At 39.8% G+C, this 14,242-nt stretch overlaps 2 protein-coding genes across 2 annotated transcripts; both read left to right on the forward strand.

Moving 5' to 3' along the window:
• The first annotated feature begins 3,688 nt into the window (after positions 1-3,688).
• Positions 3,689-4,573, forward strand: LOC121749285. The gene has a single exon (XM_042143869.1). The coding sequence runs from the start codon at positions 3,689-3,691 to the stop codon at positions 4,571-4,573; it is 885 nt and encodes a 294-aa protein (XP_041999803.1).
• A 7,114-nt stretch (positions 4,574-11,687) lies between these two features.
• On the forward strand, positions 11,688-13,853 carry LOC121746625. The gene is made up of 2 exons (XM_042140528.1): positions 11,688-11,976; positions 12,067-13,853. The coding sequence occupies exons 1-2, from the start codon at positions 11,780-11,782 to the stop codon at positions 13,349-13,351; spliced, it is 1,482 nt and encodes a 493-aa protein (XP_041996462.1). The 5' UTR covers positions 11,688-11,779; the 3' UTR covers positions 13,352-13,853.
• Positions 13,854-14,242: the final 389 nt, after the last annotated feature.

Genomic DNA, 14,242 nt, shown 5'->3' on the forward strand with positions numbered 1-14,242 from the left:
TAAAAGCCTACTAAACGACACATAACCCTTGTGCGTCATTAAAGAACGACGCATAAGGATTGTGCGTTTCATTAATAACGACGCACAACCATTATGCGTCACTCCCTCATTCAGAATAAATCTATTCTCCTTCATTAAATTGGAATTCCATTACTTGTTTAGAACAAAAGAATAAAGACCTCCTATAGTGGACACCTCCACCCCTCAAATTCTATAATCAACTTTCATTTTATAATGTTTCAAGTAATTATGAACAAATTTATCGGGCTATACGTAATTAGAAGAACACGACTATACGAAGTAGAATTAGAATTAGAAGTAGAATTAGAATTAGAATTAAAATTAAAATTAAAATTACACACTAAATTAAAATTGAAATTAAAATTACCCGCTACATTTAATCTAGTACAAATCACTAACATGTTTACACTGCGCCACCACCTCCCCTACGTGCCCACACTTCTTCAATCAAATCGGCCTGCAGTGTGTTATGTGATGTGGTCCTGGGCATATCAGCGAAGCGTTGGATCAAATATTCATTGCTCCGTGGTACGCCCATCTGGATCGGCGCGGAGGCAACACCGTGACTTGTACTTACGCCCTCTTCCGGCGCCCATCGCTCTACCGCAAAGCCTTCATCTTCTATTATCATATTATGCAATATGATACAGGTAACATAATATTCGTGACATCATCTTCGTGCCAAACTCGTGTCGGACACCGTATAATAGCCCACCGCAATTGGAGGACACCAAAAGCCCGCTCAACATCCTTCCTAGCACTCTCTTGTTTGCGCGCAAAATATTGTTTCTTCGGTCCAACCGGTTGGCGGACAGTCTTCACGAATACGGGCCACCGCGGATATATCTCATCTGCCAAATAGTAGGCACTATTGTACTGCGTACCGTTGGCTACGAAGCTGATTTCTGGACCCTCCCCACGGCACTCCTCATTGAAGAGCGGCGATGACTGAAGAACATTGATGTCGTTGTTCGAACCTGCCACACCGAAATACGCATGCCAGATCCGCAGACGGTAGTCTGCAACGGCTTCCAGAATCATCGTTGGATGTTTACTTTTGAATCCAGTAGTGAACTGGCCTTTCCATGCCACGGGGCAGTTCCTCCACTCCCAATGCATGTAATCGATGCTTCCTAACATTCCTGGGAACCCGTGCATCGAACCGTGCATATCCAGTAGGCGCTGACACTCATCCGGATTGGGATTCCGTAGAAACTCTCGACCAAAAATTTCCCGGATCCCCTTACAGAACTGCCTAAGCACCGTGAGGCCAGTCGTCTCACCCATCTGTAGGTATTCATCGAACATGTCCGCTAGTCCTGCGTAGGCAAGCTGCCGGATTGCAGCGGTGCACTTCTGTTGCGTAGACAGCCCGATCCGGCTAGCCGCATCACGCCGGAGAGTGAAGCACCGGTAACGCTCCGCCAAATTCGTTGCTATATAGTTGAAAAACCGTCGCGACATCTTGAATCTCCGGCGGAATATCTCGGGTGGATAACGGGGGTTATCCACAAAGTAATAATCCATTAGACGCTGGTGCGCACCGATGTGGTCTCGTGGGATTGTCCGCCGATGAGTAATGGCACGAGGGATCGCATCCTTCGCATTCTCCGCCTCCTCCGCCAAACGGGCCGCTTCCTCCTGGGCGGCATGGTGTTGCACCTGTTGAATCAGAGCATTCCAGCTATCTCTCCACAAATTGTTCATTTCCGACCCCAAATTGTAGTGAGAGAAATTTTTATAGATGTAGAGTTGGAATGGTGTGAAAATAAAGAATGGAGTGAGGTGTATTTATAGGTGAATTGAAATGAAAAAAAAATTTAAAATAGCCTATAGCCGCGGCGGTCGGTGCGGCCACTATAGGCACCGCGCCTATAGCCGCGTCCGCCCCCATTTTGCAGCGTCCTCGCCCCGGAGTCGGCTGAAGCCCGTCCGCCCCCTACCGTCCCCATTTCGGTGTCCGCCCGCACCTCTCCACTGTAGCCCGCCCGCCCTCCGCCCCAACCCGCGGCTATAGCCGCGGGCACCCCATAGTGGACACCCTAACTCATATCGCCTATATTTCTCAAAACTCATATCACTCTTTTGTCGAACTACATTATTTGTGGACAAAGAGAACACATTAATTTTTGTGGTTACCATATATTAAACCTTTTTTCCTCCAAATTTACAAGATTAGAGTGAACTACATATTTAGGACCTATACTTATCACGATGCACGTTTGCGGTCCCTATACTTGCAAAATATCATTTGCGTCCCCTATACTTATGCACGTTTTAAGGTTATTTTCACTTTTTGACAATTTTTAGGACAAAAATACCCCCAAGTGAATGGAGGGCAAATTTATACACTATTTTCTCTCCTTTTTCTTTCTTCTTCCTTTTTCTTCTTTCGTTTTTCTGTAAATGACTTGTATAATTACAAGAAAATTTGAGATGTGACATATTTGAACAAGGAAATAAGACAAATCAAATGTTCAGCTAAGAAGTTCTATTTTACATTATTTTGTTAGAATTGCGAAGAGAACTTTCTGATATGAGAACCTGCATAAGTCGTTGGGGGCCGCCCACTTGCTAAATACACACAACCAAAGTTACAATAATTTCATCCATTCCATTTATCGCTTATTATATCTCACTTTACAATTGATTAGATTCAGATATTCACTTGTTGAAATTCGTCATTCAAATTTTTAATCTTTTATTTACGGGATCAATAATTATAATACTCCACATTCAAAGCATAATCACAAATACTCTAGTGTGATGAAGGAAAACGACGTGAAAATGTAAAATTTATCATCATATGATTAAATTGATTAAAAAATTTAACTGAATACAAGGAAATAAGATTAACAAATCCATAATTTCAGTTCTAATTTTGTTATAGATAGAGGAAAAAGGAAGGAGTAAAGAGAGAAAATAGTGTACAAATTTTCCCTTCCCCTTTGGGGGTATTTTCGTCCAGAAAAGGTCAAAAGTGAAAAGAACCTTAAAACGTGCACAAGTACAAGTATAGGAATCGCAAACGTGCATAGTGATAAGTATATATAGGTCCTAAATATGTAGTTCACTCTAAAGAATATATAGCAGCTTTGTGATAGACTTCCTATACTTTGTCATTTTAATTGAAATCTAGATATACACCCTACCAAATGGCGGTATGTCCACGATGTGACATAGGTAATGAAATTAATTCCTCAAAGATTCAAAATAGTATTGGTTGCGTGGTGGGCAGAACGTTCCCGAATGTTGTGAAAAAGGTGGCAAATCATTCAAATGACTAAAACTAAAAGATTCCCATATCAAAAAGCTAGAAGTGGATAATGTTGGAGAAGATCTCGAAGGATCACGAAGAATCGGCTCCCAATTACGGAAGATCACGGAAGATGTGCAAGAATATACCCTGCCAAACATAGAAGATACCAATTAATGTAAATTTATTATTTTCCTTGTATAGCTTACCTTAGGCCTATATAATAGTACCTTATGTATGACAATTCAATATGAATGAATAAGATCTTTTCCTCTCTACCGATCTCAAACCTAGTTTAACATGGCATCCGAGCAGGTTAGATGTCGGCTCAGATAAATCTCATCATAGCCGAAGAAATACCAATCCCGACCCTTTCTAGCCAAGAAACCAGAATAACCAATCCTACAGAAAATGTCAGATACAGTCGAAAACAAAATTGATCCAGAACAACCATCAAGATTGAAGAATAGTAAGAATGTCGTTGTGGCGTTCAAACTCGATGGGAAAAATTACCCGCTGTGGTCGAGACTTATGAAAGTCAATATAGGCGGTCGAGGTGCATATTCGCACATCCGAAAAGAACCCCCAGAGCCAAGGAGCAAGGGGTACGATGATTGGGAGGAGGACGATTTGGTGGTATTCTCGTGGATCGTCGACAACATTGAAGATGAAATTATTGCCTATTTCGCTCACCATCAAACATCCAAGGCACTGTGGGATAGTCTCGCAGTGACGTTCGAGAACAAGGCGGACAAATACCTAATATACGACTTGGAGGAGAAAATTATAACGATTAAGCAGGGAAATATGGACTTGGAGACGTATTACCGAAGGATCCATGGGTTATGGATCAATGTTGACCAATGCCATAAGAAGCCAATCACATGTTGTGATAAGGGAGTCGACCAATACCGAATCTACTTGAACGAGAAACGGTTGTTCAAGTTCCTGGCCGGGCTAAACCCAGAGTATGATTCGATCAAGAGGGACATCCTCAAGGAGGAGCCTTACCCAATCAGTAGAGTCGGCTTATGGGTGGGTAAAGACGGAGGCGGCTCGACAACAGATCATGCCACCAACATCGTCTTCCCCAAACCCCGAAACCGTCAGCGTGAATACCGGGGATACATCATCTGGGGATGGCATCGGGAGTGGGTTAGCTGCACAAAGCCAACGTCCAGCATATCGGAGTGGAGGACCACTGCGCCCCACCGCAGCTACCGGCCGACCGGGAAACCGACCGGACAAATCAGGGCTGTGGTGCACTCACTGCCAGAAACCCAAACACACGTATGAGACGTGTTTTAAACGGCTAGGTTACCCCGAATGGTGGGAGGAGAGGCAGAAGATAAGGGCGGCAAAAATCACGGTCGGAATCGCCGAAGACGATCAACCCCGAAATCAGAACGGAGGGCGTGGGGGAACAACCCAGAATGGACCGACGGTGAGCACAGAGGTCTCAACCGGTGGAAGTAGCATCAGGGGGGCCGGAAATTTTGCTGGAAGAGAGGGGACGGCGCCGGACAAAGGAGGTATTGGGCTTGGTTATACACCAAGCCCTAGCAACTCTCTCTATTTAGATAATCATCCCCTCAATTTTCAAAATTTAGACATTCAACCCCATTGTTTGCAAGGCAGACCCTCAGACTGTTCTAATTTATGTTTTGGCCCATATCATGCTGAAAATTCCGAAATTAGCCCATATATTTGTGAATATGTAACAAAAAACCCCTTTGCTCCCTTAGGAAAAATGCCCATTGTATTCCATGTAAACAGGGGAACGAATATGACGAAGGGATGGATTTTTTACTGTGGGGCCACTGACACTAAACCGAAGTGATTTTATTAGCATGAGTAGAATTACTAAAACCTATATTAAAACCGCCAGTGGGGAATTGATTACAGTTGAAGGGTCGGGTACTATAGAAATTTCTCCCACACTCCGTCTCCAAAACTGCTTATATGTTCCGACCTTATCTCAGCGTTTGATGTCAATTAGTCATGTGACAAAGGAATTGAATTGTACTCTTCTGATGCATCCCACTTTCTGCATTCTATAGGATATTCGGACGAAGAGGATACTTGGGCGTGGCACTGAGCACTGTGGACTCTACTACGTGGACGGGATAGCTCAACATGGTAGTGCAATGCTGGCTCACGGATCCACGAGACAAGAAATTTGGCTGTGGCACCGAAGACTAGGACATCCTTCCCCTGGTTATTTTAAACTACTTTTTCCAAACCTTTCTATTCCTGTGGATTTTTTTTGTGAGACTTGTGTTTTGGCAAAAAGCCACCGACAATCGTTTAAACCCTCAAACACTCGTATGCAATCTATGTTTTCGTTGGTTCACTCTGATGTGTGGGGTCCGACACCTTTTGCTGGGGGGAATGGTTTCCGTTACTTTATTATATTTGTTGTTGATTGCACACGAATGACTTGGATCTATTTTATGAAGCATAAATTTGAGGTTGTTGATAAGTTCGTTTTGTTTTGTAAAATGGTTCAAACCCAATTTCATACCTCGATCAAAATCCTTCGATCTGATAACGGGAGGGAGTTTATCAATAGCCCCATGACTCAGTTTTTCCAAAACCAGGGAATGGTTCATCAAACTTCTTGTGTTTATACACCAGAACAGAATGGGGTAGCCGAACGAAAAAATAGGACAATCCTAGAAATCGCCCGAGCCCTAATGATTGAATCGAAAGTTCCACAACATTTTTGGCCGAAGCCATAGCCACTTCCGTCTATCTTATGAACCGTTTACCCACAAAAATACTAAACAAAAAAACCCCCTTGATATACTATCATCCCAGTCCAAAATCCCTCAACACCTGGACCTTCAACCGAAAGTCTTTGGATGCACTGTCTACATCCATATTGCTAAACATGAGAGGACCAAGTTATCCCCCTGTGCTACCAAATGTGTCTTTGTGGGGTACGGGGTAAACCGAAAGGGCTACCGCTGCTTCGATCCCTATACCCAGAAAATTACCACCACCATGAACTGTAACTTCTTAGAAACTGAGTATTTCTATCACACCCACCTTAGTAGTCAGGGGGAGAGTAATCCCGGTAATTCCGTGGACTATCTAAGTTGGCTTGTGCCACTTCCAAACTCTTCGATTGAGGATCCACCAGAACCAGTTGTCACTACTGCAGCGCATGTCTTGTCCTCGGCCAGTGAGTCATCTCATCCGCCCCTCGATCCTCCTTCACCGATATCCGAGGTAATTACTGATCCGAATCTCCATAGAGTTTCCACTGATCCAATAAGTGCAGAACCATTGGAAGAAGACAATACAGTCGACGGTGACAAGGGGAGGTACGTTCTTCCTCCCCGGAGCACACGAGGAGTTCCCCCAAAAAGGTATTCACCTGAGAAAATTGACAAGTGGCGAATTTCGTGCAAGGAAATTTAGCAAAAATGTCAAGGAAATTTGAAGCTGCCTTATACGAAGAAGAAGAGATCCCGCAGACGGCCGAGGAAGCAATGAAGCATAAGCACTGGAGGGAGGCTATGCTTACTGAAATGAAGGCACTGATAAGAAACAATACTTGGATCAAGGACAAGCTACCGGAAGGAGGAAGAACTGTTGGGTGTAGATGGGTGTTCACTATCAAAAGGAGGCCAGACGGCACTATAGAGAGGTATAAAGCCAGACTTGTGGCAAAAGGATACACCCAGACGTATGGGGTCGACTATGCCGAGACGTTTTCACCTGTGGCAAAGATTAATACTGTGAGGGTACTATTCTCGAGCTGCCAACACTATTCTCGAGCTGCCAACAAGGATTGGCCCCTTCATCAGTTCGATGTAACGAATGCATTTCTGCATGGAGAGCTGCCAAATCCTGTGTTTATGGATCCCCCCCCGGGGTTCACGGGTGAGTTTGGAAGTGGAGAGGTGTGTAAGCTGCAGAAGACGCTTTATGGGCTAAAAGAGTCCCCGAGAGCGTGGTTTGGGAGGTTCACAGAGGTGATGAAAAAGTATGGATATAAGCAGAGTAACTCTTACCACACACTGTTTATGAAGAAGAGATGAGACAAAATTACATGTTTAATCATATATGTGGATGACATGATACTTACCGGGGATGACACAGACGAGATGGCCGAACTAAGGAAGAATCTATTTAGTGAGTTCGAGATGAAAGATTTGGGACCGTTTAAGTATTTCTTGGGAATAGAAGTTCTGAGATCGAGAAAGGGAATTTTCATCAATTAGAAAAAGTATGTGCTGGATTTGTTAGCCGAAATTGGGATGTTAGATTGTGACCAGCCGACACTCCAATGATCCAAAATCATGGACTTCAGATGAAGGAAGGGGCAAAGCTGACTGACAGAGGAAAGTACCAACGATTGGTCGGAAGGTTGACCTATCTGTCGCATACAAGACCAGACATAGCTTATGCTGTAGGAGTGGTGAGTCAGTTTATGCACGCACCCCAAGAAGAACACTGGGAGGCAGTTCTACGGATTGTTCGTTACTTAAAGGGGACTGTCGAACACGGACTACTATTTGAGAAACACGGGCACCTACAGATCCATGGATTTACTGATGCTGATTGGGCTGGAAATCCGAATGATAGGAAATCCACCGAGGGATACTTCACGTTTGTGGGAGGAAATCTTGTAACATGGAGAAGCAAGAAACAAAAGGTAGTGGCACTATCTAGTGCAAAAGCCGAGTTTCGTGGTATTAAGAGTGGACTGACTGAACTATTGTGGCTTCGGAAACTTATGAGGGAGTTGGAGATGTTTTCATCTCAAACTTGCAAGATGTTCTGCGACAATAAGGCTGTGATAAGTATCTCGGAGAATCCGGTTCAACATGATCGTACTAAACATGTGGAAGTGGATAGGCATTTTATAAAGGACAATATTGAAGCAAAGATAGTAGAGATGCCTTATGTCAAATCCGAAGACCAGTTGGCGGACATATTGACTAAGGCGGTGAACTCGAAGTCATTTCGAGAAGTATTGTGCAAGTTGAGTATCGGGAATCCCGTTACTTAACTTGAGGGGGAGTGTTGGAGAAGATCTCGGAGGATCACGAAGAATCGGCTCCCAATTACGGAAGATCACGGAAGATGTGCAAGAATATACCCTGCCAAACATAGAAGATACCAATTAATGTAAATTTATTGTTTTCCTTGTATAGCTTACCTTAGGCCTATATAATAGTACCTTATGTATGACAATTCAATATGAATGAATAAGATCTTTTCCTCTCTACCGATCTCAAACCTAGTTTAACAGATAAGATAAAGAGTTGAGACAGGATCTCTGTGGAGTCTTTTTGAAATGATAACTAAATGAAGGAAAGATGGATATTGGATGTCATGTGGTGTGGTGGAACCTAGCTAGCTCCCTTTATTCTTTGATACAAACCGTTGTAGTGCAGTAGATATGATCAAATTCAAACCCAACCCTATTTGTATCTGCGGAAGAGTTGTTCGGTTTGAGCATTCCTGTATGCGCTGCAAGCGATGAGGTACACCCAAATTAGGAGCACTAGTGTGATTATCAGAATTATGTTTGCTTTCCTCCATTCATCTCTTAGGTTTCCCAGCACACCAGCCTTGCATGAAGCGCATTGTAGCATAGCTGGCTCGGATCGTTGCTCCACAACCCGCAGTCGGACCCTCCTCCCCCAACCACGTCGTTGGCTTCGAGTATTGCAACCCACACATCAATGGTCCTGACTGCAGTAAATTCAAAATCAATGTCAATGATGGCTTTCAAATTAGATATATTAGTTAGGAATCATTAACAAATTTTATAAATTTTAATTGAGAATGTATGAATCTTAATTATAGCTAGGCTGGACATTTAGCTGGATTTAACTAAGGATTAATTATAGCTAGGCTGGATATTCCATCTATTTCTGATCAAATTTGGGTGTTGAGAGTTGTTTTTTCTCTCTGACTAAGTATCTAATTTTTTAGAATATTCACATTTTATTTATAAATATTGCTTCAGAATATATTAGTTTAAATACTACATCAATTTATTTAGGCAAAACACATCCTTAGGTCCTTGTACTTTGATTGATTATTTCAATAGGTCCTTATACAATTTTTTCGTTTTAGTAAGTCCTTGTACTTTTATATTCAATATATTTCAATCCTTGTTTGACGGAATCGTTAACTTTTCCGTCATAAAATAATACATCACATGTTAATTATTTAAATATATTCCACCTAATATCCTAGTTGGAACTTGGAAAATATGAACATAACATAAATATAAAAAAAAGATAAAAACAAAAACAAAAATAAATAAATAAAGAATTCCAAATCGTTAAAAGAAATTTATTGTTTGATTATTTGAAGTTCCAAATATGAATTAACGATTTGTTGTTTGATTATTCGAACTTCAAATAATCAAACAACAAATTTCTTTTAACGATTTAGAATTCTTTAGTTTTTTTTTATATTTATGTTGTGTTCATATTTTTCAACTAGGATATTAGGTGGAATATATTCAAATAATTAATATATGATGTGTTATTTTATAACGAAAAAATTAACGGTTCCGTCAAATAAGGATTTGAATATATCGAATATAAAAGTACAAGGACTTACTAAAACGAAAAAATTGTATAGGACCTATTGAAATAAACAATCAAAGTATAAGGACTTAAGGATGCATTTTGCCATTTATTTATAGTACATCCTACCATATAAATTAAAATTAACATGTGGATCCCTTCCCTTGTTCAACTCATAAACACCTTCACAATATTCTTACCCATATTTCCATACTAGACTATTTTTTTTTTGACAGAATAAGAGTATTTAACATAAAATTCTACACATATAGTTCTGTCACAGTGGTTGATTCGTAGTTCTTTCAGGGCCGTCATAAAATTCTACACATAAAATTCTTCCTTTTTTACTTTTTACTTTTTTCAAGTTTATTATTTTCTCTACTTAACCTAAACACTCATTTTTTTTAATTTTTCCTACCCAAAAAATGTCTCAATTAAGATTTGACGGAGGCTGTCTAGAGTTGTAATCATCACATGTTCAGAGTTCCACTCATATATAAATCCAATAAAAGGAAAAAGAGCTTGAATTTTCTAAGAATATAGCTTAAATCCAATAACGTCATTTTCATTCGCACCACTTGTTTTAACGAGTACTCTCTCTATCTTAATTATTGTACTTTTTTTACCGGAGGCGAGGGTGGCGACAGCGACGGAGGAGACGACGACGGAGACGAGGAGTGAATTATTGTACTTTTTTTAATTATTGTAATTTTTTAAAAATATTGTACCTCTTTAAAATTATTGTACTTTTTAAAATTTTAATAGTATTATTAATGTTTCCCGTATATGTCTCGTAAATTAAATTCCGTATATTGTGTGATAGTTAATTATTTCATTTTTGTATAATTGTTATTAGTGATGTGGCTGGGCTATGGCTGTGCTATTTACTTGTTTTGATGATGTGACATGAGAATTTTTAGTGCTGATGATGTGGCAGAAGGAGTTTGTGGCTAGGCTATGGCTGGGCTATTGCTGGGCTATTCCTATTGTGGATGGCCTTAGACTGATTTTTAGTACTACTACGTTTATTACTCGGAAACAAGGGACATAAGTCAACTTCATATCGTCTTATTTCAATTGATATTGTCATTATATTCAATCCTCTACAACACATACTCTCCTTCCATCGATTTCTAAGTGACACATTTTTTCTTTTTTTATATCTCATTTTAATTAATAAGTACATTTCTTAAAATAATAAAATTATTATTATTATTTTTATTTTTTATCTTACATTATTCTCTCCATTTAACTTATAAAACAATTTTATGCAAAATAGCAAATGTAGCCCTTAGTATTAGAAATCAGAGGAGACAAGAATAAAAATTGTTGTGGGCATGGATAGTGATTAGGAAATTTTGGTCACACCTTCTTGTTGGGCTTTTTTGGTTATTAAAATGACAACCGTCGATCCAGTTACGTACGACATAGTCTTAGGCCCCGTTTGATAGCTATGTTACAGCTAGATAAAGACAGTAAATGACTTGATTATTTATTGTTATTGACTATTCATAAAATAGACTTTAATTTTAATTATCATAACATTGATAAAAATGCGTATGTATTTTTTTGCCAAATAAACTAATCAATACTTCATTTGTATACATTTTTATCTTGAAAGTTGTTTAATTTTATTATTTCTTATGATAAAGTTTTTATTTTATAACTATAATATGATTTTAGATTTGATATTTTTTTCATTTTATAAAAAGTACTAGTATGTCACCGGTAAAATAACTTAGAAGAAAATAAAATAGTTGTGATACTAGTTCTAGATAAATTCATAGGTACATATTTAAATGTATTACTACAATAGTACAATAATTTGTTCTGTTTCAGTTAACATTATTATGAGGTACTGTAGTACTTCAACTCTGAAATCCCCCAAATCAAAACCCTAATTTCATTTATTTCAATCTTGTCCCTGCTTCGCTTCATCAACATGGAATCCTGGATTCCACTGTTGCAAGTTTTCTTAAATTCGACATGCCCCGAGACCGAAGCTTCAAAATGGTTGGAAGAAATGTTCAATCCTCCTGCATCGTACTCCCCTCGCATTTCCACTACATCTTTCCTCTCCCTCCTTATGAGACCTTCAAACAACTCTGCTGTTCAGCATTCTTCTCCACAAGAAAAAAGGTGAATGTGTGTGTCAAAATGTGTTCTTTTGTGTTTGTACTTGATAAAGCTGTGAGTTTTGTTAAAAAAAAGTATTTATTTGATGATCAGGGTTATGTGGATTGAGACCCTGCCTAGTGTAGTTCAGGCCCGGATTTTATCGTTTCTTGCATACGAACATCAGAGATTTTGCACAAGGGAATTGTGTAGACTTGCTAGGGTTTTGCTGAGTGAGGGCAGAAGGGTGGATTTTTGGGTAAAAAAAGCTGCTCAACAGCTGCTTGACTTGGTATCTTTGTCTAATTATCAATGGCTTTCTCATTTGAATTTGGAATCCGAAGAGGAAACTGAAGAGGATGACTTCTATATGATGCCAGATTGGCTTAGGGATGCTGCTATAGATGGTGAATCGGTGTTTCCTTGGCTCCCAATGTCGGTTGATGAACTAAGCGCTAAAATGCCCTTGACTGGTAGTAGTGGAGGAGATGAGGATGATTTGCTTATTGATGTTGAGGAGAGTAAACAGAAAAATATTGATGTTGTGATGGTAGAGATTGGTGAGGATGAATCAAACATTGACAATGAAGTTGAAAAAGTGGCGAAATCGTTGAAAACTGAGCTTCTGCATATCGATAGTAATTTGAAAGCTGTGGAGTTAGCTAGGGAAATTCGCAAACTTTGCTCTGGTGGTAGAAGACAACGTTTATTGATTTTGAATTTGATTGAGCCATGGAGTGCAGATGATGAAACTGCAACTGTTCTATTGTGTCATTTGTCGGATGGAATTGATGCTGATGAATGCGATTGGCCATCTCATATTTTGTGCTCTGTTTTCCTCCCAAAGTTTCTAGTCTTGAATGAACCATCTTCTCGTGTCCTGTTGAATGCAACACTAGACTACTGCAAGACTCACCAAAAGGCTGCTGAGTACGCTCTTTTGTTTCCATTAGTTCTACGAAAGGATGGTGTAAATAGCCCCATCTGTGATGTACTCACTAGAGTAGTTAGAGAATGCCTGCATCCAGCTCATGTTTCTGCGTTTTGCCAAAAACTCCTCACCAAAGATGAAGATGTGCTGAGATTCGTGTGCCTTCCCTGCCACCGGTGTTTGATTAGCGAGGAGTTAGTGTGGACAGAGTCGTTGTTTAGCTTATGGAGAAACATTTTGGATCATAATGTTCATTTGATGCAAGACTCGGTCGATCAACTAGTTGAGCAGGTTTGCAAGTATAGTAAGAGATATTCAAAATCTTTGAAGTTTGCCAATTTTGTGTTATGCCTAATCAACAAATGTACTCCATCATTGAGGCCACACAAGCTTATTTTAACTGCGGCTGTTGAGAAGTCTGATACTCTTGTTACCAAATCAATACTGTCGAAACTGTCTGCTTTGTAGCTTCTCTTGCTTATGTCAAATGTTAGGTGCTTCTGGTCTCATACTCGGTATAAAAACATGAAATTGCTTGAATTGAGATTTGGTGGTAAAAAATGTAGCTTGAGAGCATCCACAATAGTGGACTAGCCGAGTGCCCTGGCCGCACGGCTAGCCCGACGGACGAAAAACCAACGCCCTAGAGCTAGGGCGTGGACAAACCGGCTAGCCGATCGCTGACTGCCTATTGCAAGGCGAGCGATCGGCTAGCCGAATATTATTTTTTTTTATTTATACTCTATATTTACAATTCATTGCACTTTATTTTTTTACTATTTGATAAACACCAACAATTAAATGAATTAATCGTATTTGTCAATTTATTTGCTGGCTAAGGCATTGGCTAGGCTATTGCTAGCCTATTGTTAGGTTGTTGCTTGGCTAGCGCAGTGGCTAGGTTGTGGAAAGGACATGATGATGTAACATGAGAAGAGTTTTTGGCTAAGCTATTACTAGACTATCCTTATTGTAGATGTTCTGAATTTTACTCAAAGTTCTAAACTCTTCCAACCTGCTAATCTGCTTGATACTTGGTGGTGGTTTTTCATTTTCGTCTGCTTTTAAATGCAGGTTTATTTTATATTCACAATATGAATTGCTAAAACATTTTAAACTTCTTGTTGTTATGGATGTTAATCGGGTCAATCCAACGTGTTTAGTCAACCCTGTTCGGCTTATGAATTAATTGTGTGTTGGCTAATCGGGCTATTAACAGATAAAATTAGCATGTGATTCATGTAATACATAATGATAAAAGTAATCATATTTATATTACTATTACAAAAGGAGTAGATAATCGTTACACATATGTCCAGGACATCTAGTTTCACGTTAGCCATTTGGGTTGTAATTTAA

Source organism: Salvia splendens, chromosome 9 (genome assembly GCF_004379255.2).
Source record: "Salvia splendens isolate huo1 chromosome 9, SspV2, whole genome shotgun sequence".
NCBI classification, from domain to species: Eukaryota; Viridiplantae; Streptophyta; class Magnoliopsida; order Lamiales; family Lamiaceae; genus Salvia; species Salvia splendens.